Source organism: Copadichromis virginalis, linkage group LG18, assembly GCF_057382275.1.
Source record: "Copadichromis virginalis isolate Kocher_CV1m ecotype Utaka linkage group LG18, C_Virginalis_male_GT1.1, whole genome shotgun sequence".
Lineage (NCBI taxonomy): Eukaryota > Metazoa > Chordata > Actinopteri > Cichliformes > Cichlidae > Copadichromis > Copadichromis virginalis.
Window position 1 is genome coordinate 35,138,174 of NC_140635.1, and position 21,248 is coordinate 35,159,421.

The 21,248-nt window shown below is 40.4% G+C and overlaps 1 protein-coding gene across 1 annotated transcript; it reads right to left on the bottom strand.

Moving 5' to 3' along the window:
* Positions 1-121: 121 nt before the first annotated feature.
* LOC146688389 (cysteine-rich secretory protein LCCL domain-containing 1-like) lies at positions 122-15,578 on the bottom strand. The gene is made up of 15 exons (XM_085439222.1): positions 15,346-15,578; positions 14,707-15,004; positions 6,663-6,781; positions 6,041-6,173; positions 5,576-5,691; positions 5,112-5,212; positions 3,143-3,310; positions 2,999-3,059; positions 2,818-2,884; positions 2,602-2,732; positions 2,443-2,486; positions 2,287-2,359; positions 1,965-2,034; positions 1,548-1,681; positions 122-1,426 (listed from the first exon to the last, which is right to left on the bottom strand). The coding sequence occupies exons 2-15, from the start codon at positions 14,971-14,973 to the stop codon at positions 1,375-1,377; spliced, it is 1,536 nt and encodes a 511-aa protein (XP_085295348.1). The 5' UTR covers positions 14,974-15,004; positions 15,346-15,578; the 3' UTR covers positions 122-1,374.
* Between the last annotated feature and the right edge of the window lie 5,670 nt (positions 15,579-21,248).

Sequence of the window (21,248 nt, forward strand, 5' to 3'; positions counted from 1 at the left end):
CCAGGAGCAGATTTAACTTGGGGTTAGCAGGATTTACACACTACAAGGTTGCTGAGTCATTGAAGCTGAATGTTTTTTAAGCACAAAAGTGTCTAATAAAGTCAGAGAATGACACAATATATACTTTTGTACATTTTTAATACTTTTTAAGAATTTTTGGGAATTAAGATTATGCCATGCGCATTCCTGGCCAGCCAGGTCCACTTATAAAAATGTAAAAAACAAAACAAAACCAAGAGCTAGGAATGCAGAATAAAATATAAAAATATCTGTTACACATGCACACATACAATATTTACAGTCATATCAACATATTCACTCTATGGCGAATATAAAAGCTTGAGGGGCAGATGCATGTTCTGCATACAGAAGCTGTTGTGGCAATTACTGTGCATTGACTTGCATGGCTGTTAAATTGTACATTAAAAAGAGGAGAATAGCAAGCGTGTTTTCAGTATTATTTACAACATTATATACAAAAATATGTAATATCCATGTTAAGTGTGTATATTAACACTATAACCAGACAGAATATTTGGAGACCCCAACCAGACGTATCAGAAAACCGAAACGAATAATAATTTCTGTGCCAGTGATGAATGACTCTCAAAGTATTGTGTCTTTATGTAAACTCTACGATTCTCTGATGTTAATTCAAAATTGTATCATTATTTAAAATTCCTTTCTGTGCATGTTAAACTGACAATATGACTTCAGCATTGTGATAAACTGATACATTTATGCCATGAGGAACCCACTTTGCATATTTGAAGGACTCTGTATTTAAGATTTGTAGACAGTATGTGTAATAACATATATATGTTTTGGATTTTCTTTTGTCATTTTATACTTCATTATCTTATATTATGTTAATATGGCCAATTTGTTCCTCCATAGACACACCTAGGACTGACTAAATTGAAACAGTGTTTTACCTTCCTTTTTTCTATATAGATGTGATGCGTGCGCTTTTTAAATTAGTCAGCAAACACAGCTGATTTTAGTCTTTTTAAAATGTCATGAAGCTGCTGGAAAGGTAATAAATCTGATGCTTTAAACACAGCTTTGAAAGCTAAAAGCAGCTTGTCGTGGTATCATGTCTATGGTCAGCTCAAGATGTTCAGGGAAAGATATGAGACAGAAGACATCATTTGCCAAACATCCTTTGCTACATTATTACTGGACAGTGATTCAGTCATGGCCAAAGATAGAAGCAAAGCCTTGAGTTACACTTTTAGTGACAGTATCAGTAACACTGATGTGCTCACTGTAGGAATGTACATAATTATAGGTTGTAAATTGATAATGAGTAGGTTTGCTGGATTTGAAGTGGATGAAGCTGGATTTGAGGGTACTTTGTCTTTTGAGTGGTTTTCAGATGACTGCAAACACTCTGAAGGCTTTTCCTCCTGTGGGGTTTGTTAGGCTGGAAGAGGAAAAGCAAAAAGGACACGTTACATGAAAAGCATGGACCTTTAAAACAAAACATCTCTCTACATGCCAATCAAATACGCACAATAAAATTCCACGCTTGCATGAGATGTTACCTTTCTGAGGTGATGCCATTCTGATAGCTGCCGCTATAATGCCTCTTCTTGTCCACTGGCATCACATCAAGGTAACCTCCTGACTCGTTCTTGATCACTCCAGCGTGAATGGCCGCTCTGCAGATACTCGACTTCTGGATGGGCCAAGACAATGAGTCGTTAGGCAGAAAAGCACCTCTAACCTATCAGCATTATACTGTGGCACTCTGTGTGTTCACATTATCAAATGCAGCTGCTTGTGTTGTTAAAAACTGAGCAGAGGTTTGAATTGCAACAGTAATTAAGGCTGCATTAACCTCAGGCCTTACAGATGCAATGCATTTGATATCTGAGTGTGAAGTCTTCTGGTTTATCTTATAAGTTAAGTAACAAATTACTATTGTTACCCAAAGTGAGGACAATAATGCAAAAACTTACATCTGAGTAGTATTTTGTCCCAATAACTCGTGCTTGGCTCTCACGCAAACAGTTCCTAGGACAATACAACCTGGGAAAAGCCAGAGCTAAGGTAAGGTCAAAGAGCCCGTTGTTTCCAGACAAAACTTGACTAATCAGCTCAAATTTAAACCAGTTTTTGAAAAGAAAAGAAAAGAGGAAGAAAACTATAAATGATAAAGTACGCACCAGTTGTTAAGACAGAAATTCAAAGATGCACAAAAATGTATGTATACAGACAGTAGTGACACCACTTTTACCTTTGGTGGTCATAAAGGTCATAGCTGTAATCAACACACGTTACCTGGGACAGTGTCGTACAGGTTTCTTGAAAGGACAGAAAAGCGCCACAGTGGTATCACATCTTACTGCCTTGACTGGGAAAAAAAAACAGCTGATGAAGCACAGCAAAACAAATATGCTGCAGTATTTCTGTGGCTATGAGAAATGAACTTCTTACCAGGCACAGACTCAACTTTAAAAGAATTTGCACTTCTGTTTTTCCTGTAAAGTTGACAAAAATGGCAGTAAGCCTGATGTATTATAGCCATCCATCACAATTAAACAGCCAAAGTATGAAGCTTAATAAATAGACATAAATACAGAGGCCGAGTCATACCCAATGGATTGAATACCATTCTTGTATGACTTGGTGAAATGTTGTTTTCTGCCCAGTCTGGTCACATCGATCCATCCTCCATCATTGTCAATAACACCAAAGTGTAGCGCAGCTCCACACACACTGGATTGCTGGATCAATCACGCAAAGATTGGTTTATACAAAATAATAATAAATGAAAGAATACATCGAGTGCTGTTACTTGTGAGTTTTTACCATATCATAGTATCCAGTCCCAACTACTTTTCCAGGCCTTTCAAGGCAACCAGGTGGGCACTCATATCTATGGACAGAAACCACAGTAAAGTGAAGATCATAGTGGTACTGAAGCCAAGTCTGTTTCTACTAATCATCTGTGTTAATGATAATAAGTTCATCTATACACATCATCTTCTACCTGTTACAGGTTGTTCCCTTGCACTGATCCCTCAGCTTGGTCTCACAGTCCACCTGTTGGCCTTAAGTACACAAACTCGTCAGTATTAATATTGTATTCATATCTGTTACTCAGGGAGCTATAGTAATAGGAGTTCATCCTTACACATCTGCTCTGTGCTGACAACCATGTCTCTTTCCAGGTTGTCACTGGGCGAGGTGCTTGGTGCCTGGGCCCTGGGTCGGGGCTCTCCGTCTCTTACTGGTTCTGGTTCGGGTTCAATGTAATTGGTCTCCTCAATCTCAGGAGCCGGACGCCTGTCAACACCTCCGTCTGAAAACACAGTCCGTTGCGGTTATTCAATTTTTAGGAGCTGAATAAATTTTTCTGTGCACTTTTCTGATTGTATTAGTAGTAGTAGGATGTCCTAGGATGCTAAAGGCGTGTGCTGCTGAACTTGAGGAGCCGCTACAACGAGTCTTCAATCTCAGTCTGCGACTGGGGAGAGTGCCCGCCCTATAGAAGACATCTTCCCAAAAGGAACCGGCCCGATGAGCTGAATGACTTCCAACCGGTGGCACTGACGTCGCATCTTATGAAGATTCTAGAGCGGCTCTTCCTCAACCTCCTCCGACCACAGGTACAACATGCCCAGGACAGGAAAAGGCACGGTCAGGATCCTGTTTCTTGACTTTTCCAGTGCCTTTAATACCATCCGGCCCTGTATGCTTCAGGAAAAACTGAACAGGATGGAGGTGGACCCCTGCCTGGTGGCTTGGATCTCCGACTACCTCACCGACAGACCACAGTACGTCAGGCTGAAGGACATCACGTCTGACACAGTGGTCAGCAGCACAGGAGCACCACAGGGAACTGTGCTGTCCCCTCTTCTCTTCACCCTGTACACCTCTGACTTCTGCTACAACTCTGAATTATGCCACATTCAGAAGTTTGCAGATGACACGGCCATCATGGGGTGTATCTGGGATGATCAGGAAGAGGAGTACAGAAGTCTGGTGAGGAACTTTGTCGCATGGAGTCACACAAACCACCTGCAACTCAACACCTCAAAGACTAAGGAACTGGTTGTGGATTTCGGGGGGTCCAGAGAAGGTCCACTGCCAGTTCAGATAGAGGGGGAGGAGGTGGAGGTGGTCAACAAGTACAAGTACCTCGGGCTGTGGGTGGACAATAAACTGGACTGGTCATGCAACACAGAGCACCTGTATAAAAAAGCCCAAAGCCGACTGTACTTCCTCAGGAGGCTGAGGTCTTTTAACATCTGCAGGAAGCTCCTGAGGATGTTTTACCAGTCGGTGGTTGCTGGAGTACTTTTCTATGCTGTGGTGTGCTGGGGGAGCAGCACAGCAAAGAGGGACTCATCCAGGCTGGAGAAACTGATCAGGAGGGCTAGCTCTGTGGTCGGCATGAAGCTGGACACTCTGGTGACAGTGGCAGAGAAAAGGACATTAAAGAAACTGATGGACATTATGGACAATGCCAGGCATCCTCTGCACACGGCCATTAACAACCAGAAGAGTCTGTTCAGTGACAGGTTGCTTCTCCCAAAGACAAGAACTAACAGACTTAAAAACTCCTTTGTCCCACACGCCATCAGACTGTTTAACTCCTCTCTGGAGGGGAGAGGGAGGGGAGACAGGAGGACAAAGGAGGGGGGAACAACTAAGCTGTAGTGCCTCTTCACCTCACTGTGCAATACCTTTTGTTCACATCCAACGGTGCAATAGACTCACAATACTTGAAATGTGCAATTCCCTTGTATTCTTATTCCCATTTATTCTATTTATCCCTTTTGTATGCTCTATATTTATATATGTGTGTATATATGGTATATTTCTGCTCACATTCTGTAACTTCTGTCGGTGCTGTGCTATTGGAAACCGAATTTCCCGGAGGAACCCACCCGAGGGATTAATAAAGTTTTATCTAATCTCTAATCTACCTATCTAGTTCTTCTTGATTTAACTGTGCAAACATACATTGGCTCAGTATAAATGGTCAAAATCATGGGAAACCTCCACAGTGATATAAATGACTAAAATACAATAAAGATAATAATAAACATGTGAATAACACATGAGTTATGTACAAAAATAAATAGGCAATAACCCACGTTTATAGCAGAGGTTGTCCCTGCATCCCCCACCATAGCTCGCTGGACAAGCAGAGCAGGGAGTCCCATATTTGTATGGAGCATGACCCCACCAGTTGCCTCTGGAAAAACAAACAAACAAGAAAACAAACAAAAGAAATGATAATACTGTTTTTTTTATCACAGTTGTAACCTGCCAGGAAGTGCAGAACCTTTTGTTGTATATTTCTTAGCTTTTCTTCCATGTAAAGAAATTAAAATATGTACGCAGTAGGAACAAAAATCTAATAAAGTAACTGCATGCCTTCTGGCCTTTGTAAATTTCTGTTATTGCTTAATCATTTTTGTGATTGCTGATGACAGACCTGTGTCGTGAGCGACTCACTCATTACAAATGATGATGTTTACCTCTGACTCCTCTCTTCTTTCACTGAAGCAGCATGGAAACATTTTCTAATGTGTTCATGTCCTGGGTGAAAACTTACGGCGGGGAGTAGTTGCAGACCAGATAGACTGCTTTGGCCCAGATCATTCCCCACACATTCATGTTGTAACACACGTTGATGGCACAGCCAATGCGATTACTGGTCGCCCACACCAACTAAACAAAAAACAAAACACACACACAAAAACAGACGATGTGAACAGAGTTGTATCATGTAACAGAAAAGGCAGTGGTAATTATGGGTTGTAGTACGCATTCACAGTTATATAATGTCATATTTTACTCAGTTTTGTGAGTAGTTATCAATAAATATTCATTTTAAAGCAAATAAACAACCTAGTTGCACAAATTTTCTTGGTTAAATTTAGCTCATTCCTCAAATTGTAATTGCAATTAAATAGAAGAACTTTTGATATCCCAGATATTTATATACCAGTAAATATGATTTTGTTAAATAAAAGAAACATATGATCACTAGTGACTGTATAACTTCTAAGACAATTACCTGAGTATAATGAGTACAAACAGGTCCCGAACACCTGAATGGACAGTGTGGGTTGCACTCCTGGGCGTAGGGATAGCTATAATACCTCACCTCATCATACCAGGCCTGGACATGGTAGGTTGGGGGCCGGTCCCTGATGTGATAGAAAAAGTGTTAAAAGTATAATAGATGGATGAAGCTACTGTCACATCATCCACTCCTGAAGTCTGTTCTGAACTTGAGATGAAAGATTTCTTGGTTTGACATTGGGGGTCTGACTGAAACCACCTGATTGGCTTAAAGCTGGTCAATCCCAAGTCATTAGCTAACGAAGATCCTCCTGTCTTAAATAAAATTTACAGAGGTTTACAAACAGATTTCAATTTTTACTCATTATGACACAAAATAAATGACTGAATAAACTGAGTAGGAAATTGTTTACAGATGTCAAGACAGAACTGACTCTACTTTACCACTTTTTAGCACTGGAGGGTTAAGATGTGAGCTGTTAAACTGCATTTAAAAGTGTACATTTAACTTTAAATACACTGTATTGGAGACAAAGATGCGTTAGTTCAGAGCTGTCAAACATGTGACACAGAAAGGACAGAATATTTTAATTGCTACACTTCCCTGCACGCACCTGCCCCAGTGTGCTCCGAGGTTTTGGCCTATTTGTGTCAGCATGTGACTCGGTCCATGTTCCCATCTGCAGGTGTGAGCCCAGTGCTCTGCACTTCTCTCCAACTCGTAATCCCATACCTGAGGAGCACACGCATTTTTCACCAGAAAGATTTCAAGAAACACACACACACACACACACAGACAGGTTGTTGGATAAAAACGTTACTGCATTTGAAAAAAATGTACTTAGAAGTTTTCCTTTTAAAGTTAGGGCCGCTAATATTTTATTGCTATTATGATTTGAAAGAAATAACGTAATATGTGTTTCATCTGACCACAGAGGTTTTCCATTTCCTGCAGCCTAATTTACATGGATTTACATTTTGGGGGGGATTTGATTTGTTCTGGGTTTATAGTCTCCTGTTAGTGGTTTGATTTTAAAGTCTCTGTATTTATGACTTTTTGTTATTTCATGCCTTTCGCCCCTTGTTTTGTTGATGACATGTTTCTAAGTTCCCTTTTGTGTTCCCTTCTCTTCCTCCAGTCTTGTCTCTGTGTCCGTCTTTAGTGTTTGTCAAGTTTGCACGTTTAATTCTGTCTCAGAGTTAATTGTATTTCCTGTTTTATTTTGATAGTCTCTTGTCTGCCTTCCCCTCTCTTGTTAGTCCTGATTTGTTTCTGCTGTGTTTCCCACCCGTTTCGTCTCGACTTTTATTGTCCTGATTCTACTCTTGCATTCTGGCTGTATGTTTCCCTGATTCATGTTTTCTAGTTATCTGTGTCCCTGGTCCTGCTCTGCAGTCAGGAATACTATGTAGCTTTGCACGTAAGAGCAGTAAAGCTGCTTTTTTAATTCATTCCTGCCTTCCAAGTCTTGCATTTGGGTGGACACACTGCTTGCCACACAGCAGTTTCATGACATAATTAGTTACACAATGTTCTCCAGCAGTTTTCTTAAGTACCACTTACATTTTCCAGCCTTTTCTTGACCTGTCCCACTTTTTGGAGATATGTTGCTGTTATCAAATTAAAAATGATCAAATACTTCTTTCTTCGGTTCAACCATTTGATATGTTTTCTATGCTCAATTGTGAATAAAATATGGCTTTATGACATTTGTAAATCATTGCATTAAATGATTTACACTTTCCAAAAGGGCCCATTTTTTGAGATTTGAGGCTGCCATAAAAAAAAAGATCTAAAATTAACCACACAAACTTCATGTGAAGTGTTATTTCATTTCACCTCAAACATTGACCTGGTCTTTACTTGAAAGCACTGTGGCTGTATGCATGCCTCTTGCAAATTTGACACCATATGGTCAAAACGAGGCCTATACACTCTCTAACACACACAGACACACACATGAGAGACCACCACATCAACTGACAGCTTTGTGCTACTATTCAGTGCAGTTGTTTCAGCTTGTTTCCAGTAAGTTCTGGCCTCATAAAACAATCTGAGAGTTAGAAAAAGCAAAGACCCCCCCAAAAAAGAAAGTAACTAACAAACACAGGAGCACAGAGACTTTTTGTTTTAAGGACTGATGCCATCTTTTCCAGAGAAGCTTAAGAAAATCAGCTGAAAATACCTGAAACTTACTCCCATACCTCTTATTTTAAAGAGAGCAGACTGGGGGCTGCGCAATTTTAATGTCGCGGCAAAGTTAATTTACTGTTGACTCTGTTGGGGAGGGAGAAGAATAGGTGCAGTGTGCAGTCTGCTGGCATACTGTTTAGTTGCATTAGAGCTATCGCGCGTCAAAACTAATAGGATAATGTTTAAGTGTTGAGTTGTAACTGCTTTGACCACCATAATACGTTCCATATGTTTAGACTAAGGCTAACACACTGTTGCACACTGTAGTGCTAGTTGTTGTTCATGCCTGAGTGGAAAAGTGATATTTGGACTGGAGATTTTTGGCCACAGTCCAGCTTTGGCTGATAGATATACAACATAGAGAATTCTTTAATATTACCTGTGTGGCATCGTTTTCAAAGTTTTCTTAACATGATGCTGTAAATGTTAGAATTCTCATGTATTTTCAGTTCAAATTAAGTATTCATATTGTATTCATACAATATTAAAACTCCATGTTGAGAGCATGTTGCAGTAATGTGTGATAAGACATGATATGGAATAATGCACAAAAGTCGTTAGCCACCTCGTTTTGTTTTTTTAACTAGAAAATGAGAGATAGATGCAGCACCATCTATCCACCCAGCCAACCAGCAGAGAAGCCCACACTTCCCTAACCTGGCCACCTCCTGCAGATATAATGGGGGTGGAGGGGTGGGAAACCTAATCGTTTGCAAGCCAGCTGACAAATATAATCTCTCCATGTCCTGAGTAGGCCCCGGGGATAAACCCAGTGATTTATTGAAATGTGCAAAAACAAATAAAAATACAATATATAAGGCAAGAATCTTCATTTGACTGGCTTTTCAGAATTTTACAAACTTGAAAAATAAATATTAGGTTTGCCCTTTTATTCTTTAACACAGCTTCAAAGCTCTTCTTGTAATTCCTTCAAATAGTTTTTGGAATAGTTTACTAGGCTTGAAGGAGGTTATAAAGCTCTTCTTTGAAGGTCGTCTACCTTTTGTTCCGTCAAAATGATCCCACAATGCTTCATTTAGTTTAATTTGATGATTTAAGAGAGAGCAACATATGGTGTGCTCAGATACTGTTGTATCTTGATCTCAAACTTGTACATGCTTTAATGTTTCCCTTCATACTCTTTGCACTATTTGAACTATCCTTCTGTCCCCATTAAGGAGCTTTTCTCTTGTTTATCACTTCTTGTAAGGAGGACCAATATTGTTGAGTTTTGTAGATGAAACTTCTTTGTTCCATACACGTGTGTGGAACAGCACAGGCACGCAGCTCTGATAGACAAGCTTTATACTGCAAGGATTTTAGAAAAATAGAGCATTCAGTGAGGTGTAAGGGTTCCACGACTTTTTTCATCTGTACCATTAATGTAACAGCAGAATGCAGTCTGCACGTATTTGGCTGCCAGTGCCACATTGTTGTCTTCTCACAGCCACAGTGCACAGATGGAAATAAGGTACTTAGATCATTTAAACCTAAAAAATAAATACTTTTATTTAATGGTTAACAAACACATAACACTGAATCAGACAAGCTGTAGGAGGTCTGGGAAATTTTGACTATCAGGCACTTCTGCCCTGCATTGATCTTAGACATCAACAACACACAAATCTCAACCTTTTCTGTTTTCTGCTGCAGAGAGTAATGGTCTGTGTCGCTTCATTATTCTCCCCATTTGTTATTTTCCCCCCTTGATTATCCAGCAGAGGAGAAGATAGACTGCTGGCCTTTGGAGAAAGGTCACCGTAAAAATGAGCAGTCTTCTTTTGCATTCCAAAGAGCATTAAGCTTCTCAGCTACAGCCCCATTTCCAGACATTGGCCAGCACCACCTCTGCAACAGAGTGCAAGTGCAAGATCTGCATTCTTACAGCAGTACATGTGGGAGAAAGAATACTGCTGCAGAGAATATTACTGAAGAAGAAAACAAAAATAGATCCTTTTCTATTTAAAGGTATGCGTAGCAGTATGCTTGTTATACAACCTACTATATAAAGTCTCTTTGATTGGGGGAACGTTTAGGAAGTTTCAAAAAAGCACCAAAATCCTGCAGTTGAAAAACTAAATACTTGGCTTTTATCAGTCCTCTTTCTTACAACGACATCACCACAAGTAACAATATCCACTGCTAAAGAAACATTGGATTAGTCCACGTAAAACATTCACTGTATCGCCAAAAGTTTCCTTTCACTCATCACATTCACTGAATTCAGATATTCCAGTCACTCTCTAAGTGGTAGGCCAACTAAAAGACACAGAGCAGGTCCAGTGGATGTTGAGGCACAGTGTGCAGGGGTCACCAACGTTCTGCAGTCAATCGCCACAGGCCTCCAAACTTAACGTGGCCTTCAGATTAACTCACCAACAGTGCACGGAGAGCTTCATGGAATGGGTCACCATGACCAAGTAGCAGCGTCCAAGCCTGACATGACCAAGCACAATACAAAGTGTTTGATGCAGTGATGTAAAGCATGTCGCTACTGGACTGTAGAGCAGTGGAAGCTTGTTCTCTGGAGTGGCAAAACATGCTCTTCCATTTGGCAATTTGATGGATGAGTCTCAGTTTGGCGGCTGCTAGGAGACAATACTTGGCTAAGCGAGCTGAGTCAAGTGGAGAGTTTGGTGGACAGGGATTATGGTGTGGGGTTGTTTTTCAGAAGGTGGGCTCACCTCCTTGAAGAAACTCTTAATGCTTCAGCGTACCAAGACGTTTTGCTCCTAGCTTCATGGGAACAGCTTGGGGATGACCCTGTCCTGTTCCAACATGACTGCACACCAGTGCACAAAACAAGGTCCATAAAGACATGGAGGAGTGGGCTTGGTGTGGAAGAACCTGACTGGCCTGCACAGAATTTTGACCTCAACACCTTTGAGATGAAGCCTTCCAAGAAGATTTGAAGCATTTATAGCTGCAAAGGGTGGGCCGACATGATATTAAACCCTAACCTTAACCCTTCGAAAGCGTGTGAAGACGGATGAGTAAATACTTTTGGCAAAATAGTGTACACTGGCACCACCGTGCACTATGAGATATGCGAAGGCTCAAATAAAAACTAATACTGGCTTAGGGCTGAACGATATATCGCATTTGCGATAATATCGCGACATGATCAAGTGCAATTTTCTAACCGCAAAGGCTGCGATTATACTCTGGACATGTCCAAATTCATGGGCTGCATCCTCCTGAGGCCGCATTTGTAGACCGATTACGTCACAGCGACGCGCCGAAGGCTGTCCAAATTACTACCATATCCCAGAATTCATAGCGCGGCCCAGCCAAACTCCAGTTTCCAGCAATGGCGGCCGCTACTAAGTTTTAAAATTACTCATACTAATCTTTCTGGGTCACAAAATAAACTTTTAAAATATTTTCAGGCGAGAAAGTAGTTGTGTAAACATCAAATATCTGCTCGGTTTATCAAGATATCCCATATTTGCAAAAGTGCTTCGACGTTTTCAGAGGCGTCTGCTACCCACCAGCTCGACAGCTAGCCGGGACCTCGAGGGTTACTGATGCGGCCGAGAGCGGCACAACTCCCGGCACATCATTTTCAGATCACCGCGGAGTTTCGCTGCTCGGGTTAAACGTAATATATAAGTCACTTAGACAACCTAAAAATGTTATTGTTGGGCTTTTTTCAGTGTTTTGTTTGTTCGTGAGTAAATCGGTTTGGCTGAGATTAAAGTTATTAGATTAGATAAAATAAAACTTTATTAATCCCCCGGGTGGGTTCCTCCTTGGTTTTCACACAGCTGACTAAACGTCAAACAGAAAACTTATTAAACAGAAGTATGAGACAGTCGAGAATTTACGCCAGTGTCTGGTTATATTTTAGATAGCAAGAAGCAGACGGCCGAGTTTATTAAACTCCACCGAGACAGCGGTGACGCTAATCAGAACTAGACCGTCCAATTTCACGCCTTTAAACTTTAAAGGCGTGTTTGTGTGTGTGTTTATACAATTGCTATTATGTTTGCACTTTATGTGTAATGTTACTGACTGCAGAGATCAGTAAGATGTGTGTATTTTTTATTTATTAGTTTTATTTATTTAATATTATTTTTTAATTGAATGACTGTCTAGTAGTTCACAGATGTCGAAAAACTGAGTGTGGTAAAGCCACTGATTTTGTTTATGTATATTTCTGCAATCTGCACATTGTACTGACTTTCATTTTAATGTTTACACCAGGGTTCCTTGTCAGCACTTTATGCTCAGATGTTTGTAAGCTAAAAATAAACTATTGTGTATGTTCAAATATACTGTTGTGATTGAAGAAGTTAAATAAAAATGTCAGTCATCAATTCATGCATCACCTCATGTCATCATAACAGAGGTCTGTCTTCCAGGAAAGAACAGTTTAAAATTAATGTAATATAGTATTGGCCATACTATATGATGTATTGCTTGTCTTTGTTTAATAATACAGAAGACAAAGACCTTAAAAAATAATCGCATATCGCATCGCAATCGCAATATTGGGGCAAAAAATCGCAATTAGATTATTTTCCATAATCGTTCAGCCCTATACTGGCTTGGGATTGCGTGAGGTGCGATGAAAGAAAGAGGAGGTGATGAGTTTGTGAGACAGAGTGGAGGATGCTAAAGAAAAGCCTGAGAGAGAACTTGTGAGGCTGACGATCAAGTGAGTAGGACTGAGAAAAAGACTCAGCAAGAGGAGAAATGGAGGGATAGAGCAAGGAGAGGCTCAGTAGGAAGAGGAGGGAGGGAGGGCAGGATAGTTGAGGTAGAGGGCAGGAAAACACTGCGGGGGTGAGAGCTGGACCTGGGCCAGGGTCAGCAAGGGCGGGCAAACAGGAGACAGGAGGTGGAGCAAGCCAGACGGTGGCTTTGGCCTGCAAAGCTCGTTTTCTCTCTTTCATTCCCTAATCTGATGTCTTTAGCTGGCAGAGTCAGGAAAGTGCCTTTTTATGAAAAACACTTTAGTGTAACTAGAAAGAATAGCTGGAAAGAGACCTTGCTTCTAATCTATTCTATAAAGATGCATCATTTATATGGTGTGCTATTTGTAAATACAGACTATATGTAACTTAAGCAAGCTTGCTTAGTGATGTCCATCCACAGACTAACTGTACAGGTGCATCACACATACCCACATACCTGCAAATCTGTACAAGAATATCACTCAACAAAACTGATGCACAGAATTCTAGAAGTGGATGTTAGTAAAAGTAATCCATATCATTTGTCAGAGACTTATGGGAAAGACAAAGAAAACTTATAGACTATGAAGACCAAAAACACTTTGACTCGGTATCACGGCAAAACGTATAATAGACATGCCAATCCACTGTGTCCATTTCACACTTTGCTTCTTCAAAATGTGAAATATACATGCATGCAGAAATTGCATTACCAGCAGGGAGAGATAAAATATTTAAAGCCACAAAGTTGGTACTGAGTTACAAATGTATGAGTCCTTACTATAAAGCTGGGAGGCTAACATATATTATATACATATAAATGTAAATGATGATTATTTTCGTGTTGGCTTGAAATAAAATATCTCCCCCTGCTGTTACTGCAACTTCTGCATTCATTTCATGTTTTGGAGAGCCAAAGCATGAAATCTACATGGTGGACTGGTGCGTCTATTACATGCCATCATATCAGGTTGAACAGTTATGTTGTACAGTTAAGTGATTAAAACTAGCTGAAAGCTGACCTTTCAGACAAGTAGGAAGCTATCTGAAAGGTCAACAAAGCCTTAATACTTAACAGATAGAGATAATCACCACTACAGCCCTCTGCATTTAATCATTAGGTGTTATTAATCTCTGCCTCTCTTCCACAGAGGGTCTTCGTCCTGTCTTCTCTCAACCGGTCGCAGCAGATGGCTGCGCCTCCTGAGCCTGGTTCTGCTGGAGGTTTCTTCCTGTTAAACAGGAGTTTTTCCTTCCCACTGTCGCCAAAGTGCTTGCTCATAGGGGCTCATTGTTAGGGTTTTTTCTGTATGCATTATTGCAGGGTCTACCTTACAATAAAAAGAGCCTTGAGGCAACTGTTGTTGGGATTTAAATAAAATTGAACTGAACCACTGCACTTATCAAGAAGGTAAGAAATAAATCTACATAGACTATCAAGCTATAAACGTAAGCTATAGAGCTATGGAGTTTTTAGCTTCAGAAAAGCAACAATGAAAAGTTTAATTGCAGTCTACCTTAATGTCCTGTCATACATCACACAGCATATTGACACATTTACAAATCCAAAACGTAACCACATTTCTTTCATTAGCGATTACTGTAAGGAGGGACAGCATGCTTGTTATCAGTACTAAATTTAATCACGACCCCATATTCATGATAGAGTTCTAACTTCAAAGTGTAATTAATATTAGTACTATTTATCCTTTTAAGCAGTAGAAAGAACTGTTAAATAGTCCACAGTGCACTTGGCCTACAGATAGCTGTGTGCTCGGTGCTCACCATGTACTCCATGTTGGAAGCAGGAGGGTAGACCTGACCCCGCAGTTTGTTGTGCAGGTCCAGGATGAGGTGCATGTCTCCCTCGCTGATGGCCCTCCTCCCTCTAGGCTTGGCCCTCCACCACTCCTCATCTTTGTTTGTATACTTGTTCAGGATGGACTCGAGCCGGGTGGAGTTGGTGAGGGCCAGGGCCTGGATGGTCGTGTTCAGGCAAAGGAACAAGATCGCTACTCTCAGCAAGCCAGGGAAAACAATAGACCTCCTCATGATGGGGAAAACACTGATGCTGCGAGGAATACTGCAGGACAGACAGTGCAGGTTATTAGCCTGCCTCAGACTGTGAGAGCAAAGCCTGAGGGCTCAATCAAAATGTTTGTTTTAGCTCTTATATCACAGCTCCTATTAATAACATTCCTTTACTTATTAATGGGATTGCCATTACTAAAAAGCTACAGTACTACTGCATGTGCTAATATACCCAAAAGAAAAAAATATTAACTGTTTATTTAGATAACATATTTTAACATAAGAAGAGAAGTACTAAAGAATAATAAACACATATTCTCTAGGTATTCTCTGCCATGGGAATATAAATAAAAAGTGGTTTTTTTTAAATAGCTAAGTGTAGTGCCAGTGTACCTCTAAATTGCGCCAACCTTTCTCCCAGGTGTAATATTCCTAGAGTTAAGCCGTCTGTCGTTCACTGGATAATGACAGTTTTCCAATCCAAGGAGCCTTTAAATCCATCCATCACACGGACTGAGCGCAAGCAGTCCGGTCTACAGCTCTGCAACATCCACTCAGGACAGAGAGCTCACAAGTGTGTTCAGCTACCTGTTGGATACCGTTAGCAGCGGGCTGCACCGGACTGCTGCGCATTTTGCGCTTATATGCCAAATTTGCTCTTAGCAACGTGCAACGCAACGGACCACGCCTCTGCGCACCCACTCGCTCACATTCACACAGACCCTCACATGCACATCCACACGCCGGCAGGGGCGTGCTGGAACTCCAGGAACGATCTATTTGAGGAGGCACCTGATCGTATCAGCAGTGACGTGAAGGTGACACGAAGGACGTTAGGAGAACGGCCCACTCACATGTTATGCACATTTTGAAACTGTATCGATGAAAAACAATAATTATCATGTGGTAAAAGTGTGCTGTGAGGCATTTAAGGATTTTCAGTCATGGCTTCCTATATAAGAAGATACCGACCATCCTTTGTATCTGTGTCCAGCAAAGAAAAACAGATGCTGATTATGTGCACTCTGCATAAACTTTGAATTGAGCGGTGTTTGAGCGGGAGGCTTCACTGCTATGTTTAAGAACGGCATCGGCAGTAGCAGCCAGCAGGGTGGCCTCTATTCCCCTGCGACACGACCATAAAAGCACTGATTCATCTGCCTGAACACACACACTAGAACAGCTGTGAACGTTTGTGCGCTGCGTATGTGTGCGCGCGCTTCCTTTAAGCAGACATTCTCTGTTCCCGATGTTCATCATTTGATAAATTATTATAATTTTTAAAATGTGGCAATAATGAGGCAACAAAGGCCACGCCTCCTTCGTTGATAGACGGGTAAAATGATGCTAATTATTTAGGCATTTAGCTTGAAATATGGTACCCGCACTGCAACTAGAAGACCCAGGATCCACTATTTTTGTATCTCTTTTTTATATTACGTGCTACATGATATGCTGCAACACATGTCGATGCAACATGAGGACTGTAGTTGGTTTATTTAAAATTGCCCACATGCCAGGCCAAGGTAAATAGGATCTAATGACTTTTCTGTTTATTGGCCATCATTCTCACAAGTCTACATCTGAAGTTGTTACCATAAAATGATTCATTTCTTATTATACAAACACTATATATCGTGTAAACGGGGCTTTGACTTCAGTTAAATCCAGCCAAAAATAAACATGACATCACTACAAAGGTTTGTATCAACAAGTGTACAGTTTAAGTTTCGCTGAGATTTCAGGCATTTTGTTATCCTCTGCTTGTATCTGCTGCCCCCTCCTGGATATAGCGGAGCGTTTAAGACCTGAAAAAGATCCAGAGATCTCGAACAGCTGACTTATTTTAACAGTGATAATAATTTTTGCACATCAGGTCATCTCACATATCAAACACGCACATTAAGCTCATAGCTCTTGTGCACATATATCTATTTAATACTTATATTTTTTGTCTCCATTTATTTATTCATGTTATTTATATAATCTATTTGTACATCTGTGTGTGGACAGCAGAAAAAGAATTAGCTTGTACAGAGAAATGCTTTTCTTTGTACACATGACAATAAACGCTTTGAATCTTGAATTTTGAAAAGCCTCTGTTACAGTATGTAGTGACTTATTGAGAACTTCAAGTTTCTTGCCATTAGGCAATGGCAGTATAAACAAACTCCTTATATGGTTCTTGTGAAGTAACTCTCCAAGCAGCTCTCTTTGGCCCTATACTAAAGATTCAGAGAACGAGAGAACATTGATGCAACCTGAATTTACAAGATTTTGGATGATACATTTTTTGTAATTTTGCCTCTACACCAGTTACTGTTGTGGGTTTTAAATCAAATAATCAACATGTGATTGAAGTGCAGATTTTCAGCTTTACTTTGAGGGATTTGGCAAAAGTATTGCATTGACTGTTTCAGTAGTTGAGCCATTTTTAAACACAGCCCCACATTTTGAGCTGCTCAAAAGTAATTGAACAAACTAATATGACTGTAAATATTAGGATTCTTTTAAACACTTTGATGGAAATCCTTTGCAGTTAATGACCGCCTGAAATCTAGAACCCACGGGCAGCACTACATGCTTTGTTTCCTTACTGCTAAGCCTTTCTGCATCCAGTTGCTTTGCTTTGGGTCATTATCTGATAGTAGAAAAAACTATCATAGATAAATTGTTACTTTGTACACCTCACTAATGACAACAAGTTTTACTTTTTGTATATAAATAGTATACATAATGAATTAACACACTGAAATGTTGATTTATTTTCTTTTGTAGTTTTGCTGCTGTGGTTCAGTCTTAATGGATGCAAGCTCAACTACATGTGAGCTAAGAACTGCACATCCTGTTATTGAGATTTACACTATGTCGAACTTCCAGTAAATTTTACTTCCAGTAAAGCCACACTAAAAGCAAACCATCCCTTTGTTAGACCCCCCCCCCCCCCCCCCTCCAAAAAAAAAAAAAAAAAAGGTTTTCTACAAAATGTGCAGCCATTTAATTTGTTTATTCTTTTTGGTGATGGTCTGTGGGATCTGCTGGATAGCCATGTGAGTGAGGACAGTCACAGTGGAAGTACAGAGATACATGATACATCCTTTAATTCCCTGGACAGAGGATCCACTCCAGGACAACTAATGGCTTTTAAAGACCATATGCCCGCACCTCTACCAACTTGCAGTGCAGTTTCTATGCACTCCAGCCTCTTCAGTTTCATGCAAGAGGATTCTCTCTGAGCCAGGAGACATGACCTACAAGAAGAGAAACAGACACGGCCCTCGATGTTGGCACAGTGGAACAACTTCTCTTCTTAAATAAAAAACAAACAGGATAACCTTAAATGCATAATGGTTTATGTCATAAGTTCATAAGAACTTCTTACCTGTTTATAATCAGTTCTACCCCCAGGTCAAAAACATATGGAAATTTGGCCAATATATTATTTATAAACATGTAACTGGACAGTTTGACACAGGTATGAGTATGTGGAGGGAGGACCTCACAGCACAAGCAAGTTTGATCAATAAATCAAGTTTATTAAACACATGCAGGAGCAGGAGACGCTCAACCTGGAAATCAGTGACCTGAAATCCCAGCTCTGCTCCAACAAGGCCCTCCATGATTTGAAGGTTGAGTCCTTAACCAAGAGCTAAAAGAGGCCAAAGCGTCCTACCTTAAAATCACACAGGAGCCAAAAGAACAAAATTCCACTGATGCAAATGAATTGCAAACATCTGAGCCTCTGAAAGAAAAAGTAACTGGAGAACAGATGAAGATGGAAAAAGAGGACTCGCTGCCATCCACTGCAATGTCTCTGCAGGAGCCTCTGAAAGAAAAAGACACCAGGCAACAAGAAAAAGAAGAAAAAGAGGAGCCGCCTGCATTGTCTGTGCAGGAATCTTTGCAAAGTCTACGAGACAAACAGAAAATGCTCACTGTGAAGGTGGCTGAACTCGAAACTGAGGTTAAGAGCCTGCCAGAGATTCCGCCAAGTAAGAAGAAGAAGAAGAAGAAGAAGAAGAAGAAGAAGAAGAAGAAGAAGAAGCGGAACTGGCTGCTTCGGCTTTTCAACTAATCGGTCTCAACATCATGTTGATGTTTCCGCAGGAGGGACACTACTTTTTCCTCACTTGAACTTACTTTGTGTTCCTCCACCTCGGTTCCATCTTAATCCTCTCCTCTCCCCCATCTCCCTCTCTTTAACTCCTAACACCTCTCCCATATCGCTCCCCTCTCTCCTTCTCTCTCTCTCTTTTTCAGCCTCACCCCCCAATCAGTCCCGGCAGTTGACTGCTCCCTCTTTAGCCTGGTTCTGCCATAGGTTTCTTCCTTTAAAGGGAGTTTCTCCTATCCCAGAGGAGATTGTTAGGGTTTTCTCTCCTCTATCTCTTTCCTCCTTTCCATCCCCCTTTTACCTATTTTTTCTTCTTCTTTACCCCTTTCTTTACAACCACCATTTCCTCCATCATCTCCCTAACCTGAACACAGGTTAAGCAGATGGAGTGGAACAATAAATAAAATTGGCTACATTTTACATGTGACAGATTCTTCATTCAAGAAAAAGTTGTCTTAAGTATAAAAAGAAGAAACGGGTAATAGCTGCATGTGTGTTTGTGTGTGTGCATAATCTGTAAAAAAACCCAATTCTTTGATCTTCGGGCTGAAGGAAGAACAACACTCTGTGTTTAATGCCCAATCAACTGTCACTTTAATCAATACAATTTTCTTTATTCCATACAACACTTTGAGCATTACAAACGTCCGGACGGGACACAAACTCTTTATAGCCTCGGCCCCCACAAAAGTCACAAACATTCACATTCTTCAGGCTTCCTGTTTTTTCTCCTCCTGTGTGAAATGAGGCAGTATGTTCTTTTCTCTTTACAATCAGAAAAGCAAGGCCATGATTCTATGCAAACAGTATTTCTTTATAAATCAGCAATATAAGGTATCATAAAACATAAAACAGTGTAATTCATTCGCAATAATAAATCAGCAGTATAGTGTAATACAAATCAGTGTGCTAATTTCACAACTTCTAAATCAGAAGTATAATGCAAGATGCTTGGAGAAGGGAGATCCAAGAGGACATAGATGAAAATGACTGGAACCAGGCTTGCTTAAAATCACAAAAACAAACAATAAACACACACTTTAAACTACTGCAATATAAATGGCTCATGAGAACCTATATAACACCTGTCAAGCTTCATCATATGTCCGATGATTTTCCAGACATCTGTACTAAATGTTTAGTTGAAAAAGAAACTCTTCTTCATTGTCTGGAATGTCCTAAAATCCAGGAATTTTGGAAAGACATGATCAAATGTCTGTCTGAAGTGTTTAAGGTAAAAATCCCTTTAAAAGGTCAACTCTGTGTACTTGGAATATACCCAAGGGAATTTAAGCAATCGGAAAAAAGAAAATTACTGGACTATGGATTACTTCAAGCCAGAAGAGCCATTGCGCTATGTTGGAAGAGTATGGATGCTCCCTCCATGGGACTCTGGAAGAAGGAAATTGCAGACTTTCTAGGCCAGGAAAGACTAACATATATTCACAATGGGACTTTGTGAATATGTGGAAGCCATATATGGATATTTTAGGGAGTGGAGGTGAAGGACGTTTATGAAAAAGAAGGAAAAGAAGAAGGGAAGGAAGGGAGAATCTTGTTTATCCTAATTCCTTGTATTTTTGTATTACTGTGAAAACTATGCCAATTTCTACATTTGAATATGATGTAGGCAGGTTTGATGTATGGATGGGTGTGTGAATGTGAGGGTGTTCAAATATTTGTTTGTAAATGGCCTGCATTTGTATAGCGCTTTTCTAGTCCATAGGACCCCAAAGCGCTTTACACTACATTCAGTCATTCACCCATTCACACACACATTCACACACTGGCAATGGCAAGCTACATTGTAGCCACAGCCACCCTGGGGCGCACTGACAGAGGCTAATACAGACCCTGTATTGTATAACAGAAAATTTCAGTAAAAATATATTGGGGGGGGGGGGGGGGGGGGGGAAGAAGTATAATGCAACATAAAACAGGGTAATGACTCTACAACACAGAGATCAACAACCACTGTCTCTCAAAACTAGGTGCCTGCTGATCCCTCTCTATCCCCAGCCTCCCTATTTCAAGTCCTTGCTGCCCACTTCTTCACACTCTGTGTTCTCCTTGAAGGAATTCAATAAAAAAAAGAAGAGAAACAAAAACAAAACAAAAACTTTATTTCTCTCCCTTCCCAGGTCAGGAATCAGGATGAGGAAGAAATTAGGCCAGATCAGTG